Source organism: Triticum urartu, chromosome 7A, assembly GCF_056163025.1.
Source record: "Triticum urartu cultivar PI428250 chromosome 7A, HENAU_Tu73, whole genome shotgun sequence".
NCBI classification, from domain to species: Eukaryota; Viridiplantae; Streptophyta; class Magnoliopsida; order Poales; family Poaceae; genus Triticum; species Triticum urartu.
The window spans coordinates 47,775,149-47,797,412 of NC_141879.1; the positions used below are offsets into that span (position 1 = coordinate 47,775,149).

General features: G+C 46.0%; 3 protein-coding genes across 3 annotated transcripts; 1 reads left to right on the top strand and 2 right to left on the bottom strand.

The window, feature by feature from the left end:
* Nucleotides 1-270: 270 nt before the first annotated feature.
* Nucleotides 271-8,608, top strand: LOC125529863 (uncharacterized). Its single transcript, XM_087533604.1, is given in 7 exon segments — nt 271-757; nt 842-1,175; nt 1,553-2,671; nt 5,875-7,833; nt 7,836-8,010; nt 8,230-8,344; nt 8,346-8,608. Coding segments are annotated over 6 exon segments (3,690 nt in total). The 5' UTR covers nt 271-757; nt 842-884; the 3' UTR covers nt 8,377-8,608.
* Nucleotides 8,609-17,932: 9,324 nt separating this feature from the next.
* Nucleotides 17,933-18,588, bottom strand: LOC147957561 (uncharacterized). Its single transcript, XM_087531766.1, has 3 exons — nt 18,454-18,588; nt 18,202-18,378; nt 17,933-18,124 (listed from the first exon to the last, which is right to left on the bottom strand). The coding sequence occupies exons 1-3, from the start codon at nt 18,586-18,588 to the stop codon at nt 17,933-17,935; spliced, it is 504 nt and encodes a 167-aa protein (XP_087387892.1).
* Nucleotides 18,589-18,905: 317 nt separating this feature from the next.
* On the bottom strand, nt 18,906-21,828 carry LOC125546516 (serine/threonine-protein phosphatase 7 long form homolog). The gene is made up of 4 exons (XM_087531767.1): nt 21,412-21,828; nt 19,321-19,581; nt 19,019-19,239; nt 18,906-18,942 (listed from the first exon to the last, which is right to left on the bottom strand). Exons 1-4 carry the CDS (start codon nt 21,826-21,828, stop codon nt 18,906-18,908), a joined length of 936 nt encoding a protein of 311 aa, XP_087387893.1.
* Between the last annotated feature and the right edge of the window lie 436 nt (nt 21,829-22,264).

The window sequence follows — 22,264 nt, forward strand, 5'->3', positions numbered from 1 at the left end:
ATTCGGAGCAGGCCTCACGCATCAAATTTTCTACCGAAAAAAAGATTTAGAATTTTTAGAATTTGTTTTGAATTTTTTACAATTTTTTTTCTAACCAGGTACAGATGAGACTGGGCACCAAAACGCCCTACTCCTGTTTGCCCCCCTTTACGAGTAGTTCTCCTGGGCCTCACTACCTCTTGTTCCTTCTCCTGGGCCGTCGAGTACTCCCACGCTGCATCGCCTTGACTTATCGCCTCCCTCGTAAAAAAACTTTGACTTTGGTTCTGCCTCCGCTGCAGAGGTGACAGTATCAGCCTGGTCCCCAACGGGGCCCTGATCTCCGTCGCCGCTGCAGCACATCGGCCAGCGCCCCTACTCCCGGCGAGGATGCTTCCTCCGTCTCCGTCTCCAAATCTACTATACTACGGGACTGAATCCCCAACCCGGGCGCAGATCCGCGTTCACGCGGGGAAGAGAGGCACTTGGGTGCTCCCTGGTCAAAGAAAGAGACAACTCCGGCGAATCTTTCTTCCCCGCTGGCGCTCACACTCGGCCACATCCACTCCACACCTCGTCGCCGTCGACGTCGCCGTCGGCACTTATTAGGCCGCGAGTCTGCAACCACTCGATTCAGAGAACAAAAAGAAGAATCTGCCCCCCTTCTCCATTGTGCCTATCTCTTCTTCCCGGCAAGCGTCGTGTCCTCCTTGCTTACAGACGCTGTGTCACCGGCGGCAACGGGGTCCCTTGCAGACGGCGTTGGTACTTGATACAGGTCAGTCTCTTTCTTCCCCTCTTGGATTCTCTCCGGGGACCTCTGTCTCACTGACTCTTTCCTCTGCGATATCCTCTGTGTCAGTGTTATCTGTATCCCCGTAAGATCCGCCCGGGGAAGGACAGCAATGGCGGCAGCGGCAGCCGTCGTCGGGGGCATGGTTGCCTCGGGTGTCATCAAGGTGGTGATAAAACAGATCGGCTCCGCCATCGGCGGCAAGATCAAGCTGCACAAGAACCTGAAAAGAGACCTGCAGAAGATGCAGATGACGCTGGAGTCGGTGGAGGCCGCGCTCAGCGACGCCGAGAGGCGGTCCATCACCGACAGCTCGGCGCTGCTGTGGGTGAACCGGCTCAAGGCCGCCATGTATGACATCTCCGACATGCTCGACGACTTCCAATCTGACACCCAGTCCCTGGTATGTTCATTTGGTTGCCATCAATCTGGATCCGAACGTTGTTGCTTCTTTTTTTCCTAGGATATGACTGGTGAATCTGCATATATCTATTTCTATTTCTATTTGTACTCAAGTAAATTATGTAAAAAAAATCATCATCCTGAAAATCTGAATCCATATAGTGAAGTAAACTATCTAAATGAATCTAAATATATTTAGATATCCTGTTCTGCTATACGGATAGGACCATACTTGTTAGTATGTGATGGAAGTCCAGACCAGTGCCATGTGCGCTTTTCTTGATTTAAATTGCAAAAGCATCTCACAAGATTGCCACCGCGTGTATGTCCTTTTCATTTCTTCAATTGTACTGAAGAATCAAGTCATTCCTCTTGCAGTTCGGAGCTATGAGGAAGAGGATCAGTATGCCAGACAAGATGAAAAAGATGCAAAAGTGTCTACAGAAGATAACAGAAGACCATCAGAACTATCGTCTAACGCCAGAAACTTGCACCAATGAGCAGCAACTTCCTGATATCCGGGAAAATGCAGGGACTATGGTGGAAGCAGAAATCATCGGGAGGGCCGAGGAAAAACTGGAAATCTTGGCTCGATTGTCTGGGAGCACCAGTGAACATACCACCTTTGTTCCCATATGGGGCTTTGGAGGCATTGGAAAGTCCACCTTGGCAAGATCGGTTTACAATCATCCTGAGTTTGAGAAACACTCTCGGGTATGGATCTATGTTTCCCAGATATTTGACTTGAAAAAAATTGGCAACACTATAATATCACAACTATCGAGACAACAGAGCCAGCAGATACTTGATCTGCACAGTATTAACATTCGCCTGCAAGAGCTACTTGCTGAGAAGAAGAATGCTCTGATCATTTTGGATGACCTGTGGGAGAAGCGTCCTTCTCAACTAGAAGAATTAAAGTCTATGCTGAAGCAGGGTAAGGGGTGCAAGGTGATGGTTGTAGTTACCACACGTGATGAAGGCATTGCAAATGAGATCTCCACTGTTCAGTCTTACAACTTACCTCAATTGTCAGATGAGATGTGCTGGGAAATAATGAGGCAAAAAAGTAAATTTGAAACAAGAGATGACAAAGAACGGCTGGAGCCAATTGGAAAGGATATTGCAAAGAAGTGCAAAGGTGTAGCTTTAGCTGCTCAATCACTTGGACACATTTTGAAGTCCAAGTCTTATGGAGAATGGAATTCGGTCAGAACCAATCATATCTGGAATCTATCTACTTCTACAGATGCATCATCTGGACATGAAGTGCTTGGATCCTTGCTGTTAAGCTACAACCTCATGCCTCCATACTTAAAGTTATGCTTTGCTTATTGTGCAATCCTTCCAAAGGGTCGCAAAATGAATAAATATAAGTTAATCCATCAATGGATTGCTCTTGGATTCATGGAGCCATCTAGTATATTCTCTAATTGGCAACTCGGTGAAAGTTACATTATGCAGCTTCTGGAGATGTCAATTCTTCGACATTCAAAGGTGAGTCGATTAATCCATACCTTCACTATTAATTGTGATATTGCTTTATTCAATGTATTGCACGATTGGGATATGATGTCGATTTCTTTGTTGCGAAATAAACTAGGGCATCTCCAATGCCGACCCTCAAACTGCCCGCAACCGTCCGGCCCACGTGGTCCGGACGTGTTTTGCCATCCAACAATACCCTGTATCGGTCCACCGACCGGTTCAGACGTAACTTTTCCCGCAAATCCGAGAGAAAGTGGGGGGGGGGGGGGGGGGGGGGCTTTGCGGTCGTCTGGACCGCTACCATGTCCGCGTTTGACCGCCCTGGCCCACCCGAAGCACCCACCTGCCTCCCACGCGCTTTCCATCCAATGCACGGGCCGCTTGCCGCGCCGCATTCATGCCGTCCCAGAGCATGCAGTAGCCAGCATTTATGCTGAGCGACGTGACTAGACGTGAAGGCGGCATTGACAGGCACGACCTCTCGGGCGTCGCCACTTCAATGTGGACACAATGTCCCAACAAACCAACTCCGGCAGCTGCGCTGCATTGAAGTGGGCTGACCGGCCCTTCGCATGGCCTGCCCGTGGCTAGTTAAGCCATGCGCCGACGATGCACATCCCCACTTCGTCCTCTCCTCCCCAAGCCCCTCCAATTCCAGCGGCGATGCCGAAGTCGTGGTTCTCTTCGCCGGCAGGTGGAGGCGGTGGCCGCGGTAATTCATCTTCACGCGGATCTTGGCGCCGCCACCCTCGCTCTCCGGTAGTCTCGGCATCCACGGCGGTCGGCTCCCCAGCAAGGAGGAGATTGTCATCTCTCGCGCTGACGAGGAGGACTAGAAGTCACAGCAGCAGCCGGAGCAGCGGCCGCGCCTCCTCGTGAAGGCGGCTCTGACGAACAAAGAGTTTGTCTGTCAGATGGAGAACAACGGAGCACTTGTTCCGTCAGATGGGCCCAACACCATCATCGCCAGCGCGGGTCAAGGAGGAGCTACAGTCCCCGCCGCGGCGCCCCGTTGCTCGCCGCCCGGTCAAGGAGCTGCCGCTCGCGATCACGGAGGCGTGGGGACGCATGCTCTGCTACCTCGGAGGCGGCGATGTCGGCGGTTCCTCGGGCTCGAGGGCCATCGTCCCCGAGGAGTGGATGGTATGGTAGCAGGCGCGGTACAACTGGCGCAATGCCCGACATGGCACTAGAATGGGTCCGCAATGACCAGGACCCACTACTAGGGAAAAGCCTACTAGTAGCGCGGGTTAAATAGCTAGTAGTAGTGCGGGTTCCCGTGCGACTACTAGCTCACTACAACTAAGTGGTAGTAGTAGCGCGCGGGTGCCATCCGCGGTACTACTATTAATTTCAAAAACAAAAAAATCTTGATCCCATGCGTGCTGTCAATGGCGGCAAGGGTTGCCAATGGTGCGGACGAGCAGCGGCAGACCAGATCCGGCGGCGGCTGCTGGAGAGGGGCCGAATCTAGGGAAGAGCAAGACGGCGGTGTGGGGCTCCTCTTCACGACGAAGGTAGAGAGCTCCTCGTCATCCATGGCGAAGACCTGCACGGGGATGGACATGGGAGGACGAGTCAAACCAGAGGGGAGAGGGAGAAAGAGAAATAAGGGAGAGAGGAAGGAGACGGAGGGAGCACCGGGGCTAGTCGCTGGTGGTGAGGTGCTCCGGTGTGGTGGCATGGAGGTGAGGGGGGAGACCGACGAGCTCCTGGACGCGAGCGGCGCGAGGCGGCGGCCTCGTTGCCCGCCATGGAGCAGGCGCGCATGGGCAGGAGTGCCATGGGAGAGCTTATGAGAGAGAGGGGGGATTTGGAGGAGATGGGGATCTCAGGGCTGTAGAAAACCCTGTACTTAGTAGTAGCGCGGGTTTATAACCCTCGCTACTACTATAGCATGTTCCGGGGGGCATGGTGGAGACCACATAGTAGTAGTGTGGGTTTATAGCCCGCGCTATTACTATCAACTTAGTAGTAGCGCGGGTTTATAACCCTCGCTACTACTATGGCATGTTCCGGGGGCCACGGTGGAGACCACTTAGTAGCAGCGTTGGTTTATAGTCCGCGCTACTACTATCAACTTAGTAGTAGCGCGGGATTTATACCCCTCGCTACTACTAATTAGCAGCAGCGCGGCCCATATACCCCTTGCTACTACTAAGCATCTATATATAAGGTATTTTCTAGTAGTGACCTCGCCGCCATGTGGGCCCTTGACCGCTCTGTCACCACCGCGGAGACGGCCGCTAGGTGCCGCCGTCAAGAGCTCACCAAGATCCCTGCGTGAGAGGTACATGCAATCAGGTAAGGTGAAAGCCTAGTGTTGGGGTTGAAGAGGAGGAGAAGACGGGCCGAAAGAGCATGTACTCGTGGATGCAACGGGAACATCCATGGTTTGGGATCACTCTAGCTTTCCCGACCCCCCCCCCCCCCCCCCCCTGAAATGCTCCTTCCACACATCCCCATTGTATTAGGAAAGTTATTGTTAACATTGTATTAGGAAAGTTGTGATTCTCAATTAATAGTACAAATAATGATAATAATAAACGGCATAGTGCACGTGATTAGCAATTTGTTATTCAGGAATATCTGATTTTTTTTGAAAGGTTATCAAGAAAAATTGTATGTTTGTCTTTTAGGAAGGTGATCTCACATATATGATGCAATTTCTGAATACTTAATTGCCTATTATTTAAGTGACTGAATTGAATTAGCACCTGCCGAAAGAAGCAAGAAACAAGATCTCTCCCTTTAATAGGTTTTAGTTTTTTAATGGGAGTGAGAAAAATCTAGTGGGAGGGGGTGTTGGGAAGTGAGGCCAAAATAAGCCAGTGGGAGGGGTGGTGGGAGGTGAGGCGAAAATAAACCTGGATACCAAGCTACCAACTCCTTTAGAAGTAGATACATGTAATAATTTGGAGTTCAGGTTCTTATTTTACTTCTCATTTGCGTGTGGTTTTATAATATGAACGACATTAGATGATAATTGCATTAGATTGGATTTTTTTTGATGATTAGGACATTACAAGGTAAACAATAGGTTTGATGGAAAAAGCAGTAGTCTTTCTGAAAATAGACTAAACTCTGAATTGCAAACCGAGATTAACATCGGGCTAATTATCCGTTGCAACATCCAATTGTGCATAACCTATCCTTGCATCAGTAGTAAAATTTTAACTGCAAGTCTTACACCATTGTATATTATCCTGCAGGCTGTCGTTGAATGTTACGACACAAACAAGATTGTCACACTGTTCACAATGCATGACCTGGTGCATGACCTTGCAAGGTCAGTCATGGCTGACGAATTTAACTTGACGGGCCCCAACTGCCGCTATGCATGGAACATAGATTGCACGAAGCCACTAAAGTCATCCACGACTTCACCTGAAAAGTTAAGGGTGCTGAATATTGTGCGCGCAGCTGGAACCTCATGGTCTAAGTTCCATCATGATGCAATTGCACCAGCAAAGTACGTCCGTGTCTTGCATGCATCAGTCAAATCGAATAGGTTGTTCGCTTCTATTGGTCAATTGAAGCAGTTGAGGTATCTTCATGCTCCAAATATCCAGGGTCGAGTGGATCTCGGGTGTATCGGTATGCTTCGAAAATTGAATTATCTCAACCTTAGTAATTGTGAGGAATTGTCAGCATTGCTAGAGTCAATTGGTGAAATGGAAGGTCTGATGTAGATTAACTTATCAGGTTGTCCGAATCTGAAAGAACTCCCACATTCGTTTGCGAATCTCAAAGAGTTGGTATATCTGCACTTATCAGAGAGTGATAATGTTTTAGGACTACACGAAGCTTTGGCTAACCTTTCCAAACTCCAACATTTAGAATTAACAGCATGTGAAAATCTCAGAGGACGTCCAGAAGTCATCAGCAATCTCACCGAACTCCGCAATCTGAAGCTATCAGGGTGCATGCATCATATATTTGACAGCTCATCAACAGATCAAACTGAGAGTTTCATTGACTGTATCTGTAGGCTTCCCAATATGGAGCACCTGGACCTGTCTTTTAATATACCACAAAGTCTTTTTAGTATACCACAAAGTGCTAGCTGCCTCCAGAAGCTGGTCCTTCAAAACTGCAGCCATGTTTTTAGGCTTCCAGAATGTGTGGCTAAAATGGACTGTCAAAGCCTTTTTGGCTTGTTGCCAATGTTTTCTGTAACTGTCGAGGATAGTAAATGTTACACCAGCCTTGGCTTTCTTGAGCATGTAAATCCTGACAAGCTGTACATCGACAAACTTGAAAATGTGAAGTCCCGAGAAGAGGCACGCAGTGTAAAATTGATTGAAAAACAGAGGATTGAAGAATTGACATTAAAGTGGACGCCAAAAGGGAAGAGATCTGTGGATGACATGGAATTGTTGACAGAGCTAGTGCCACCGACCGATTTGCGGAGCTTTGGGATATATGGTTATATTAGCGTCAGCTTTCCAAACTGGCTAATGAGTATTGGCAATTATCTCCCTAATGTTGTCCGAATGGAGATGTTTGATTTGCCCAACTGCAACAGTTTTCCACCCCTCGCCCAACTACCACCAAATCTCCGGGTGCTTATTCTGAAACGCATGGAAAGCCTGCAAGAATGGAACACAACATACTCTAGCGGCAAGGATGGTGTGAATGAGCTCGTGTTCTGTAAACTTGAGGAAGTGATTATAAAGTATTGCAGCAAACTGAGGATAACACCACACCTTCCTAGAGCTGCATCTTGGTATATAAAGGGAAGTGATAATGTGCTCATATCATAGGCAGAGAGCGTGTTACACAATTGTGCTTCCTCATCTTCTTCTCCAGTAGGAGTTTCTACTAATCTAACAGTTGAAAACAAGGAGGTGCCTCTGCATCAGTGGCGATTGCTTCACCATCTACCTGCCATCAGTGATTTGAGGATCAAATATTGCTGTGATTTGGCAAGCTCACCAGAGATCACCTGGGCCCTCCGGTCCCTCAAATCACTAATACTAAGGAACTCGTCCCAAACAAAACTGTCCGGATGGGTAGGTGAGTTGCCATCTCTTCAGCAACTGGTGATAATGCGATGCAATAACCTAGAGGAATTGCCTGATAGCATGGGGCAACTTAAACAGCTGCAATCATTAACACTAAGTAGCTGTTGTAGCTTGAGACAGCTGCCGCTGTTGTTAGGAGGACTTATACCTCTCTCAAGAAACTTCGAATTGGGTATTGTCCTGCTATCACGACTCTGCCAGACAGCATACAACAACTCACAAATCTCCAAGAATTAGAAATTCTCAACTGCCCTAACTTAGAGCAGTGGTGTGAAGCAGAGGAGAACAAGACGAAGCTTGCTCACATAGAACAAAAGGTATGTGCCCTGCCATATATATTTGTTATCTACGTATTCCTATTAACTTTGCACTTAGAAAGAACGTATTCCATCATCGGGAGTACCACATCTTTTTTTTCCTGCTCTTCACCTCATTGACGATATTTTTCTAAGAAACGTCTGGGTATTCCATGCCCTTTGCCTCACGATTCTTCCTTTTTGACCAAATGATAATATTTACTCTATATTTTACATTTGACAGATGATCGGTTTGCCCTCGAAGAGGGCTGCCAGCCGCCGATGTTCCCCACTACGGTGGCCCTTGCTGCGAACGAAAATAAGAAAGGGATGCTGAAGAAAAGAAAGCGGGGGCGCGAATCAGGATTTAGGCTGCTCGATCGAGTTCTGATTCAAAACTCTGTAGTAATTATACCACGTGGTTCTAACCTACTCCTGGTATGTAAATCTACATGCCCTGAATTAAAAAAAAATCTCTATCGTATTCCAAGCAGACATATAAGAAATCAAAGTGTGGGGATAATTGCATGTTACCTTTGTCAGTAGATATTGTGCTACTTTGTTATCTGCTCCCTTGACAAAGAAAATATGATTCAAGTCTCTCGGAAAGAGCGCTTCTTGCTTGGTTATTAGTTCTGTAGTCAGAGATCTTTAGCTGTTTGCCTTCCTCTACTCTGCAAGTAGGCAAAATAGTCTGAACCCTAATTACACTGACGATTCCATATTCAGAGTAATGTATTCTTTCTTGTTTTATTGGATGTACGAGAAATTACAATATCTTTTCAAGCCAACATGGCATGACAGGGTTTTATGCATAGGTATATAAAGCATGGCTGAAACAGGGGCAGTCCCCAGATTAGTGTCTGCAGATACCCTGCTTTCATTCTGCATAACCCTAGGTTGCTTTCTCCGTCCACGTTACCGCAACAAAATCGGCATGCGGCTCGAGTGGAACGTCTAAACTAGGTGCATGTTAGATAATAATGAGAATAAACGAGACAGAGAGACACGGATTTTTACGTGGAAACCCTTGCGGGAGAAAACCACGGACGCACAAAGGCGCGATCACTATGAGGAGGAGTATTACAAGCACAAGACGACAGGCCGTCTGAGGTACGACTACATGGGGTATATAAGAGGGCAATACATGAGAGTCCTTGGAGGACAAGTAAACGAGTTGTACTCGTACGCGTCGACGTCAACGCAAAGGTCCACACCAGTTGTACTACGTCTAGTCCAACACGGTATAATTTGGATCACAATTTAACAATCTTCACCTTGATCCAAATTTCCTCCAGTAGTCGAACAAAGTGAATGACTCCATCCAAATCAGCATAAACACCTTGTGCGTCGAAGTCCATAGGACTAGTGAGAAATACCAACTAAGCCTGAGCAAAGCTCAAACTTATTGGTCGGAACTGGCTTTGTCATCATATCAGCAGGATTATTATGAGTACTTATCTTGCATACCTTCAGATTGCCTTCAGCAACAACATCTCGAATATAATGAAATCTGACATCAATGTGCTTTGTCCTCTCATGATACATTGGATTCTTTGTAAGATATATAGCACTTTGACTGTCACTAAATACGGTAGGGCAAGATGAGTCTCCACAAAGCTCAAATACAAACCTCTCAACCAGATAGCTTCTTTGCATGCCTCAGAAATAGCCATATACTCGGCATCAGTAGTGGAACAAGCCACAATAGACTGCAAAGTTGCTCTCCAACTCACAGCACAACCACCAATGGTGAAAACATAACCTGTGAGTGATCTTCTCTTATCCAAATCACCAGCAAAATCAGAATCAACAAAACTAACAAGTCCATCTCTAGTTTTCCCAAACTGTAAATAAGCATTAGAAGTACCACGCAGGTATCTGAAAATCCACTGAACTGCTTTCCAATGCTCTTTTCCAGGATTAGCCATGTATCTACTGACAACACTCAATGCATAAGATAAATCCGGACGAGAACAAACCATGGCATACATAAGTGAACCAACTGCACTCGAATAGGGAACTCTAGACATGTACTCAATATCTGCATCTGACTTAGGACATAAAGCTGATGATAATTTGAAGTGTGCAGCTAACGGGGTACTTACTGGCTTGGCATTATGCATATTAAAACGACGAAGAACTTTATCAATATATCCCTTCTGACTTAGATACACTTTTCCAGACGGTCTATCTCTGGATATTTCCATGCCAAGTATTTTCTTTGCTGCACCCAAATCCTTCATCTCAAATTCATTACTCAATTGCTTCTTTAGTTCATTAATCTCTAACATACTCTTTGCAGCAATAAGCATATCATCAACATAAAGGAGCAAATAAATAGTTGAACCTTTGACAGTTTTCAAATAAACACAACTATCATAATTAGACCTTTTGAAACCTTGAGAGAGCATAAAGGTGTCAAATCTCTTGTACCACTGTCTAGGGGATTGCTTCAATCCATAAAGAGATTTCTTTAACTTACAGACAAGCTTTTCTTTTCCAGGAATAACAAAAACCTTCAGGTTGTTCCATATAAATATCCTCTTCTAATTCTCCATGTAAGAATGCTGTTTTAACATCCAATTGCTCAAGCTCAAGATCATGCATGGCAACAATACTAAGTAAAGTGCGAATAGAGCTATGCTTCACAACAGGAGAAAAGACTTCGATATAGTCAATACCTGGAATCTGGCTATAACCTTTAGCAACTAACCTTGCTTTATATCTTGTCTCATCATTAGGAGAAACACCTTCTTTCCTCTTGAAAACCCACTTGCAACAAATAGGTTTCTTCTCTCTAGGTAATCTTACTAAATCCCAAGTGCCATTCTTTTCAAGTGATTCCATCTCATCATGCATAGCGGTCATCCACTTATTACTATCACCAGAAATAATAGCCTCGGAATATGAAGAAGGCTCAGAATTACCTTCAATTTCCTCTGCAACAGATAAAGCAAAAGAAACAATATTGCACTCTTCAATTAACCTGTCAGGTTTATTAATACCCCGCCTAACTCTGTCACGTGCAAGCTTCCAACTGGGTGGAACAATAGGCTGATTTGGAGTGGGAGTGACATGATCATCATTAACGATGGGTTCATCATGTGCATCAATAATATCATTACCAGATGTATCACCTGAATCAATAACATGCTCCACCTGAACAGTAGACTCCTGAACAATAGGCTGCTGTTCACTCTCAATGGGAACATTAGTAGATGAAACATCATGTAACATAGCAGATTCATTAAAGATAACATTTCTGCTAATAACAACCTTCTAGGTTTCAGGATTCCATAATTTAAAACCTTTAACACCAGACTTATAACCAAGAAAGATGCACTTGACAGCCCTAGGCTCCAATTTTCCATTATCAACATGAGCATAAGCAGTGCAACCAAAAACTCTCAACTGTGAATAATCAGCAGGTGAACCAGACCATACCTCAATTGGAGTTTTCTTATTAAGAGCAATAGATGGTGAACGGTTAATGAGATAACAAGCAGTGGAAGCGACCTCAGCCCAAAAATGCCTATGCAAACCTGCATTGGACAACATGCAACGGGCTTTGAAAATAATGGTCCTGTTCATACGCTCAGCAACACCGTTTTGTTGAGGAGTATAAGGAACGGTGTAATGTCTGACAATGCCTTCAGACTTGCAATAATTCTTAAATTGTTTAGAACAGAATTCCATACCATTATCAGTGCGAAGTATCTTTACCTTCTTTTCAATTTGTCTTTCAATCATAATCTTCCACTCCTTAAATGCTGAGAATGCTTCATATTTATGCTTCAAGAAATAAGGCCAAACTTTTCTCGAATAATCATCAATAATAGTCAGCATGTAACTAGCACCACCTAGTGACTTCTTGCGAGATGGTCCCCATAAATCAGAATGCACATAATCAAGAATACCTTCGGTTGTATGAGTCGAAGTGTTGAACTTCACCCTCTTGTGCTTACCGAAGATATAATGCTCACAAAATTTCAATTTACTAGGTTCATATCCATCAAGAAGACCTCTCTTATTTAACTCTGCCAAACCAAGTTCACTCATATGTCCAAGACGCACATGCCAAAGGTTAGCAGCATCACAATCAGAATTCTTTGAAATAACTGGAGTAGCGTTACCTGAAACGGTACAACCTCGAAGGTAATAAAGACCATTGGTCGAACTTAAGTCACCTTTCATCACAACAAGGGAGCCTTTGGTGACCTTCAAAACACTATCTCCACCTGAATACTTGTACCCCTTTGCATCAAGGGCACTAACTGAGATAAGATTTCTCTTCATCTTCGGAATATACCGAACATCTGTCAAAGTTCTGATTATGCCATCAAACATCTTGATTCGAATAGAACCTATGCCTTCAATCTTGCATGGTGAATTATCAAAACCCAAAACGGAACCAACAGAAGTAGTGGAATCAAAAGTATTAAACCAATCTCTATGTGGACACATATGAAAAGTGCATGCAGTATCAAGTACCCACTCATCATTGGTCTCAGCACATCCAGCAATAACGACAAGAGCATCATCGGAACTATCATCACGAGCAACGTTAGCAGAATTTTCACCTTGTTTGTTACCTTTCCTCTTTTCCTTTATTTTGCAACTTGAAACACTCTGAGATGTCATGCCCGTCTCTCTTGCAATATCTGCAATATTTCTTGTCTCTGGATTGTGACCAGCCCCTGTAGCCGTTTTTACTTTTGCCTCTGTTTCCATTATTGGAGTTCTTCTCCTTTGTCCTGCCACGAACAGATAATCCCTCTGCTTGGGATGAACTTGAACCATCATGAGGCACCATTAATTTCATCTTCTCCTTAGAGTTCAAAGCTTCATAAACTTCATTAAGTGTGAGAGTATCACGACTGTATAATATGGTGTCTCGAAAATTGGTATAAGAACTTGACAGTGAACAAAGTAACATTAGAGCAGTATCTTCCTCTTCATACTTAACCTCCATTGCAGCTAGATCAGATATAATCTCCTTAAATTCTGAAATATGATTCAAAACATTACCTCCCTCGGGTAACCTGTGCAGGAATAATTTTTGCTTCAGATGCATCTTGCTGGTGAGATCTTTAGTCATGCAAATCCCTTCGAGCTTTAACCATAGAGCGGCGGCAGTTTTCTTGCTCAAAACTTCCTGCAAAATATTATTATGCAAATGGAGTTGAATTTGTGACAAAGCCTTACAATCAATTCTTTTCTCCTCAGCAGTCTAGTCCTCAATTCGGTTCTTCCCAAAACTATCCAGTGCTACATCATAGTCGGCCTGTGCCAACAACGCCCGCATCTTGACTTGCCATAGGGTAAACCTTGTGTCACGATCCAGCAGCGGAAAGTCGTACTTCATGGATGCCATGAGTAGATAAATCTGTGTGCACAAAGTAGTACAAGTCGATAGAAAAATTCTTGACAGAATTTAAATTACGCGGAGCAAAGAACTAGGAACAGTAGCACTTGGTAGCTCGGGTAATCGAAGACCAAAAGCTTGATCTGTAGCTTGACGTGACGAATAGTACTAGTAGTCAAATCACGTAGTGGATCAGATGTGAATTAAACTACTGCTTTGCTTCTGGCCGGCGAGCAGTAGTACTACTAGCTTTTGCTTCGGTTGATGACGTGCGAAGTCGATCGAATCTGGAGCAGCGTCAACTCACCGGATGACTCGGTACTTGTAGCCTGTACGAAGATCAGCAGCCTCGGGGGTCCAAATCACATATTTGACCTGAGGTCCAAATCGAATCACAAACTGGCCTCGTTCCGAAAAAATTTCACTCTGCTGACCCTTTTGTGTGGTGCCCGACAGCTGGGCGCTACACACTACTATGCAGCGCCTCTTTCTTGGGCGTCGCACCTCATGCCAGCGTGGCAGCCCTGGTCCAGTTGCGGCCCCACAGACAGCAATGCAGCACCTCAGACTTAGGCGCCACACTTGTAATGTGCAGCGCCTAGCTCTTGGGCGCTGCACAGTCTGTGTTCCACTTAGGCTGGCCCCACCCTCTCTCCCATCCCATCCCACCCCACACACCTCACCCCACACAAACCCTTAGCCTTGTGCCCCTCCTCTCTTCCCCTCTCCCCCTCTCAAATCCTTCTCAAATCTTGCAAATCCAAAGTATTTGACCATGGATTTCGAAGCCAACCCCTCCCTTAAGGTAATCTCCTTCGATCCCCTCGTTTTCATCCATAGGAATTGTCACATTTGCTCAAATATTGCTACTTTGGGGAAACCCTAGTTTTGGCTTGGATTTGCAAATATTTGTTGAATGACGTTAAGTTTGTTTGCTAATTTGGGTTGGTTAGGCTTTCATGGTATGCTAGGGTTAGGGGTATGTGTGTTTGATGTTGGTGTTAGGGTTATGCTATGGTTAGGATTGTGTTATTGTTAAGTGGGGGTTAGGGTTATTAATTCATATATATGTTATGGCATATGTATTTTGTGCAAATATTTTTTGTTAAGTACTTACTTGATATATGTGTGTTTTTTATTATTGTAGGGATGGGGAGAACATGTGTTTATGTTCATCATGTGGATAAAGAGGCCTTTTTGAAAGGCAATGTTGAGCCGGACCCGGATGAGCTTGACATGGTGTTTGAGAGTAGTCCAAGCTATGCGGAGCTCTTGGACCAAGTGAGGAAGGATTTGAATTGGATGGACCCATGTGACGTTGTTGAGTTCGTGGGAAGGCATAATGTTGGTTTTGGAATGCACATCCGTTGGAAGACAATGCGTGTGAACTCCGAGCAACGTTGGGTTGCACACAAGGAGACGGTTGCCGAATCTCTAGACAAGGCTCTTGAGTTATTTGCCTCCAAGAAGGTTGAGTCTACTTTGAATTTGGACTTGAACCGGAACCCCTCCCCGTTGGTTGCTAGCACTCCACCACCCATGAACCAAGATCAAATGAGTGAACCTCATTTCACGCAACAAGATTGGCCAACATTGAGCCCGACTCCAAACAACCAAAATGAAGGTTTTGAAGAGGAGAATGATGAGTACGAGGAGGATGACAACGAAGTTGATCTCCATGACAACAATGTGGGTGATCTCGACCAATATCATGTGCAAGAGACAATGGACCAATCCATCCCTTTTTCCCGTGTATATGCATCGGACTCGGATGACGATGGTCCCGATGAAGAAGTTGATGAGGAGGGGTTCACACCGAAGGAGGCCCAAGCATTCAAGAAGGTATTCGGGCGGGATCACAAGACACCATTGTTCAAGGATCTTAGTCTCGCGGATGAAGCCGTTGTGGATGGTGGCAAATGCATATCTCTTGGAGCTAGGCCAAGTTCTCACCGTGATTTGGAAGATGGCAAGAACGGGATATATCCCGGTTGTGAGTTTCAATCCTTCTTGGAATTGAAGATGTGGCTCGACAACTACTCGGTTACGCATTATCGTCCACATAAAGTGGCCAACTCGGACGTCAATGTGCGTTACACGGTCAAATGTGAAGTGCCAAGTTGTCCATGGATTGTGCGTGCAAGGCCATGGAAAGGAGGTCCCACTTGGCGCATAGTGAGTTGTCTACCAAATCACATATGCCGGCACAAGAATGCGGATGGCAAGCTTGTGTACCAACAACACAGACAACTCACGTCCGAGTTCATCGCTTATAGGCTTTCCAACCAAATATCCACACTTCCAACAATGAGCATCAAGAGTGTCATTGACCTTGTGAAAGCCATCTTTCATTACAAGGTGAAGTACGGCAAGGCATGGAAGGCAAAGCAAGCCGCATTCAAGATGTTGTATGGCAATTGGGAGGAAGCATACAACCGACTCCCTAGGTTGTTGTTAGCTATGGCCACTACAAACCCAGGCATGGTTCATGTGGTTGAGCCTCATGGGCACCAAACATTGATTCACAACGGGAGGACCGTCCGAGTATTTGGCCGTGCATTTTGGGCCTTTGAGCAATGCATGAGGGCTTTTGAGCATTGTCGGCCCGTCATCGCCATTGATGGCACGTTCTTGACCGGACAATACAAGGGCACTTTATTGGTTGCAATAGCAAGTGATGCCAATAACCGGGTGTTGCCTTTGGCTTTCGCTTTGGTTGAGGTGGAGAACAATGATAACTGGGAGTGGTTCTTGCGTCAATTGAGAACAAGGGTATTACCGGCTGAAAGGGAAATTTGTGTCATATCAGATCGCCATCCAGTAATTCTCAATGCGGTGGTGGTTGACATTCCCGGACATAGAAAGTTGCACCATCGATGGTGCATGAGGCACTTTGTGCAAACTTCTATAGGGCATGTGGTATCAAGGAGTTGGCCGATGATCTTCAAGATTGTTGTCTCGCTTTCACCAACAAGCGGTTTGCCACATTGTTCAATGCATTGCTCAGACACAAGAAACTTGACCCCGGTGGTCATGAATTTCTCAGTAAGAACATTGTCGAAAGGAATTATTGGTTTGGTGTTAGGGTTATGCTATGGTTAGGATTGTGTTATTGTTAAGTGGGGGTTAGGGTTAACCGAGAATTATCGGTTTTGTAGGCATGGCTTCATCCGGTTCCATGACGAGGCCACCGTGTGCTAACCAAGAAGACATGCCGAACAAGTGGGAGGACGCATCTTTGGACAAGGTGAAGGAGAAAGATGCCAACATCCCGCCATGTTGGTGTGGAGATGTTTGCAAGGTGAAGGTATCCACCGACCGAAATAAATCATGGACGGAAGGGCGGAGATATTTTGTATGCCCGAACTATGCTTATGATCGTGCACTTCCAACTAACGCCTATGACCAACCACCGGTAAGCTCAAGAAGTCAAATGTTACTATCAAATGTGTGTCAACACTAACAAAAAATTTGTATGCAGTCACCGCCTCCTCTATGCAAGTACTTCACGTGGATAGATCTTGAAGTGCCAGAAGATGTCAAAAAGGACCAATACCAAGATTGTCTTAGGCGGCAACAGCGGTTCGAAGAATCGTTTCGAAGAGGCTTGGAGGAAGAGCGTCGTCAGAAGGAGAGGATGGAGCGGAAGAAATGAGACGAGGAGAGGGCACGCCAAGCGAAACTTGCTCGTGAGGAGGAGAGGGCAAGAAAGCTTGCAAAGGCTCGCGAGGCGCAAGAGGAGGACTCGGCCCGTGACAAGAAGGGGAAATGGCCTCGCTCTACTCAGTAGGGACTTCGGTTCGGTGCACTCGTCGTGAACTTGTGAGGGCATGTAAGATGTTGGTGAACTATTTTCTAGGGCAAGCTGCCATTTGTCATTTGTAATGAATGTGTCGTGAACCATGTCGTAGTTCGAATTGTCTTAAGTTATGAACTCGTCGGCATAAAATTTTTGTTTGTTCAAATTGTTGTGATGATGCAGTCATTGTAAGTATTATGATGTTCCGGTGAAATGAATGTGCTGTCAACTCTGTTTTTGCAGTAAACAACCGTGCAACGCCCAGAACAAAGGCGCTGCACTATAACTTGGTAATTTTTGTGGATCGTCAGTGCTCAAAGCCTTCTGTGGCCCTATGGGCAGCCATGGCCAGTTAAGCAGCGCCTATGGGATGGGCGCTGGACTGTGAGGTGCAGCGCCTAGGCTTTGGGCGCTGCATAGTACAGTGCAGCGCCTGACTGTCAGGCGCTGCAGTGCTGTTAACTGCCAAACTGCAGAAACAGATTCCATTTTGGCAAATACAAATACTGAACAATTCAACTGAACAAAGACAACATCATTTAGGACAAATACTGAACAAAGACAACTAATAATTTGAACATCACATCTTTTAGGACAACACAAATACCACAATAGTAAGAGTTCACCAACATATAACATAACCCAACAAGTTCATCAACCTAACGAAACGGCTACAAGAGAGCACTTCCATAGTAACAAACACTAATGCCTTCCGCGCGTGTTCCTGGTGCCACGCCTGCAGGCAATCTTCTTCTTCCTGGATGGACGAGCCTCCTCTTCCTACACTTCCTCCTCCGCCTCCGCCTCATGATCCAAGCTAGCCATCCGCGAGGTCCCTACGACCACCTTTGGGTTGCCTCTGTTGTCAAAGTCGTTGGGCGTGTACCGGCGTCTGGGCTGCCTAGGCTTGAACACATATGGGGACCGAAGTTGAGCGTCCGCCAAAGTCATGTCATCATCAAGCTCATCGCCCTATCACACAATCAAACAATATGGTGAAGACCGACGTCGTAATCAAGTGAGAATCACATCTAAAGGATTAGTCATACCTCTTGGGTGACCGCACCCTCATCATCCTGATAAGAATATGAGGAACTCACATCGTCCCTCTGATGGTGAGATGAGGGGTCTGATGGTGTACTAGACCTAGAGGCAGATGGTTCATCAATTTCAGGATCACGGCAACCGAGAAGATTCGATAACCGCCTTAACTTCCTGGCCTGACGCTGTAACATGAACAAGTGTGGAAGATATGAAACTCCGCAACATAGACTATCTCTCATAGTGAATGCGATTTGTACCTTGAGGAATGCTCGTAGTGGACCATCATCATTGCCTTTTCCAACCGGTGTTTCCTCCAGAATAGACTGGCTCTCATCAGCTGCTTTCTTGATCTCGGTGCGCTGCGGATGAGAAAGAATGAACACGTTAGCCATTCAAACATGTGTAATACGGCCAACGGGAAAGTAAAGAAGAAACACTTTACCACATAGTTAATCACCGGAACAGCAGGGACTCCGTGCCCTACCCTGACATCTTTGTTGTACTTCCCCTTTGATAGATCCTCAAAGTTTACGGGTTCTTCAAGAATATCCTCATTATATGCCGGCGGGCATATCTCAACTCGAGTATTTTCAAGAAGCCATCGCATGTAGTTATCAAAAGCAAGTGGACTATGCTCACGAAGCTCACTGCTACGAGCTTCCTCAACACAAAGCTGGAAGCGGGTAACATACGAAGCATGATGCTTGTCCTAGTCCTTTATCTTCCGCTGCCTTCTCCTATCCAAACTGCATGGTACAAAACCAAACATTAGCAAAATCAAGGAGTGATGATGCTTAGTCAATATGGTTCATGCTATCTTACCTATGAAGTGCTTTGTCCGTATCCACCCATTCCGGTGGGTGAGGCTGGAACAGACCAAACTGACGAGACACGTGATGTGGCAAATGAAACTCAACAGCCCAGTTGCATATCAGTGGGCACCGCATACGCCAGAGATCCCTATCCCGCAAGCACATCGGGTTGATGGTAAACTCCGGGGTGTACCCAAGTCTGTCATCGGCGCCATATGGCTGCCATTCCACCTATGAAATGGGGCAACAATGCAAAATTGGTGAATTTTTTCAGGCAAACATGAGAAATGACTGAAGTAATGACCTCGTTACCTGCTCAAGCGTAATCGTGTCCAACTCGGCAACGTACTTCTGGTACATGAGATTGACATCGTTCGTCATCTCGGAAACCACATCCCACTTGTAAGCCCAAGTGGGGCGCCGTAATTCGTCATCTTCATCTTCATACCAAGGATTAAACCTGACGCTCTTCGGGCGTCCAACAGGCAGACGCTCCCAGCTCCATACAGAAAGTAGAAGCATATTACCACCAATGCCTGCACTATCTATGATCCTGCAACACGCATCGTCCAGCTGCATATGAAAGAAATGTTGGGGAACATAGTAATTTCAAAAAATTTCCTACGCACACGCAAGATCATGGTGATGCATAGCAACGAGAGGGGGAGAGTGTGATCTACGTACCCTTGTAGATCGACAACGGAAGTGTTAACTTGGTTGATGTAGTCATACGTCTCCACGGCCCAACCGATCAAGCACCGAAACTACGGCACCTCCGAGTTCTAGCACACGTTCAGCTCGATGACGATCCCCGGACTCCGATCCAGCAAAGTGTCGGGCAAGAGTTCCGTCAGCACGACGGCGTGGTGACGATCTTGATGTACTACCGTCGCAGGGCTTCGCCTAAGCACTGCTACAATATTATCGAGGACTATGGTGGAAGGGGGCACCGCACACGGCTAAGAATATGATCACGTGGATCAACTTGTGTCTCTAGGGGGTGCCCCTGCCTCCGTATATAAAGGTTCAAGGGAGGGGGGCCGGCCGGCCAGGAGAGGCGCGCCAGGAAGAGTCCTACTCCCTTTGGGAGTAGGACTCTCCCCTTTCCTAGTTGGAATAGGATTCGTGGAGGGGGGGGGAAGAGGAGAGAGAGGAGGAAGGGGGGCTGGCCCCCCTCTCCTTGTCCAATTCGGACCAAGGGGGGGAGGGGCGCGCGGCCCATCTCTGGCCACCTCTCCTCTCTTCCACTAAGGCCCACTAAGGCCCATATACCTCCCGGGGGGTTCCGGTAACCTCCCGGTACTCCGGTAAAATCCCGATTTCACCCGGAACACTTCCGATATCCAAACATAGGCTTCCAATATATCAATCTTTATGTCTCGACCATTTCGAGACTCCTCGTCATGTCCGTGATCACATCTGGGACTCCGAACAACCTTTGGTACATCAAAATGCATAAACTCATAATATAACTGTCATCGTAACCTTAAGCGTGCGGACCCTACGGGTTCGAGAACAATGTAGACATGACCGAGACACGTCTCCGGTCAATAACCAATAGCGGAACCTGGATGCTCATATTGACTCCTACATATTCTACGAAGATCTTTTATCGGTCAGACCGCATAACAACATACGTTGTTCCCTTTGTCATCGGTATGTTACTTGCCCGAGATTCGATCGTCGGTATCCCATACCTAGTTCAATCTCGTTACCGGCAAGTCTCTTTACTCGTTCTGTAATACATCATCCCGCAACTAACTCATTAGTTGCAATGCCTGCAAGGCTTAAGTGATGTGCATTACCGAGAGGGCCCAGAGATACCTCTCCGACAATCGGAGTGACAAATCCTAATCTCGAAATACGCCAACCCAACATGTACCTTTGGAGACACCTGTAGAGCTCCTTTATAATCACCCAGTTACACTGTGACGTTTGGTAGCACACAAAGTGTTCCTCTGGCAAACGGGAGTTGCATAATCTCATAGTCATAGGAACATGTATAAGTCATGAAGAAAGCAATAGCAACATACTAAACGATCGGGTGCTAAGCTAATGGAATGGGTCATGTCAATCAGATCATTCAACTAATGATGTGATCCCATTAATCAAATAACAACTCTTTGTCCATGGTTAGGAAACATAACCATCTCTGATTAATGAGCTAGTCAAGTAGAGGCATACTAGTGACACTCTGTTTGTCTATGTATTCACACATGTATTATGTTTCCGGTTAATACAATTCTAGCATGAATAATAAACTTTTATCATGATATAAGAAAATTAATAATAACTTTATTATTGCCTCTAGGGCATATTTCCTTCAAGAAAAACAATGTTAACTTGACAGCAAGCTTGCATTGCTAATGAAGAAATGAGTTGATCACAAAACAGACCAACTACCTGTTGGTACAAGTAGGCAAGAGTCGCTGAACCCCAGCTCCATTTGCTATCAAAGACGGTCAACACCTTCAGCCACATCCATGGAGCGTTCTTGCCAGTGGAGTCAGGAAACAAAGTCCTCGACACAACATACCACATGTAGACACGAGCATGTGTCTGGATCACGTCATCAGTGGCATCCGGAGGGCACGTCGCAAAGTGAGTTTGAATCCATGTGAAAGTAGCTCCGGATGCTTTCCTTTCCTTCTTCTTCTTCTCTTCTCCCTCCTCTACATCAGCCTCAGCCTCGGTAGGAGCCATACCGATAAGAGCAATCATCTGCTCGCGCCACCCATCAGAATCGGTGCTCATACAGAGAGGCATCCCATCGATAGCAAGACCGGTGATCAACGAGACATCCTCGAGCGTCACGGTCATCTCCCCAGTCCGAAGATGGAAACTATGCGTCTCCGGCCTCCACCGATCAGCAAGAGCGGACACCAGTGGAGCGTTCAGATTCGGCGTGGACCGGCTGACCAACTGAATCCACGGGAGTAGTCCTGCCTGCTTGATGTACGGTGTGTACCGCTCATCGTAAGGCATGGTAGGACCAGAGACCCCGTGATACCGAATCTTCAAAGGTTCAAGCTTCTGCAAAAAACAAGTAATGACAAATCTTAGGGCATGTAAATTTCAACTTAAGGCAAAATATTTAGATTACTCGTTATTACCATCTCCTTCTCGCGCATCATGTAGGCCGGTGTTTCGTGTCATAGACATCGTCGAGAAGCCAAACCATCCTTACAAAGTTCAAACAATAAACATATATGAGTTCATCTTCATCTCAAATATCGGTATACACTAAACATCTAAT

Coding starts and splice junctions, on each gene's coding strand:
- LOC147957561 (XM_087531766.1), bottom strand. CDS start 18,588: ATGGCTAACGTGTTCATTCTTTCTCATCCGCAGCGCACCGAGATCAAG. Junction 18,379..18,453: donor CACTACGAGCATTCCTCAAG/GTACAAATCGCA, acceptor TTCATGTTACAG/CGTCAGGCCAGGAAGTTAAG. Junction 18,125..18,201: donor AGGGTGCGGTCACCCAAGAG/GTATGACTAATC, acceptor ATTGTGTGATAG/GGCGATGAGCTTGATGATGA.
- LOC125546516 (XM_087531767.1), bottom strand. CDS start 21,828: ATGACCGTGACGCTCGAGGATGTCTCGTTGATCACCGGTCTTGCTATC. Junction 19,240..19,320: donor ACACGATTACGCTTGAGCAG/GTAACGAGGTCA, acceptor CCCATTTCATAG/GTGGAATGGCAGCCATATGG. Junction 18,943..19,018: donor ACGGACAAAGCACTTCATAG/GTAAGATAGCAT, acceptor TGTACCATGCAG/TTTGGATAGGAGAAGGCAGC.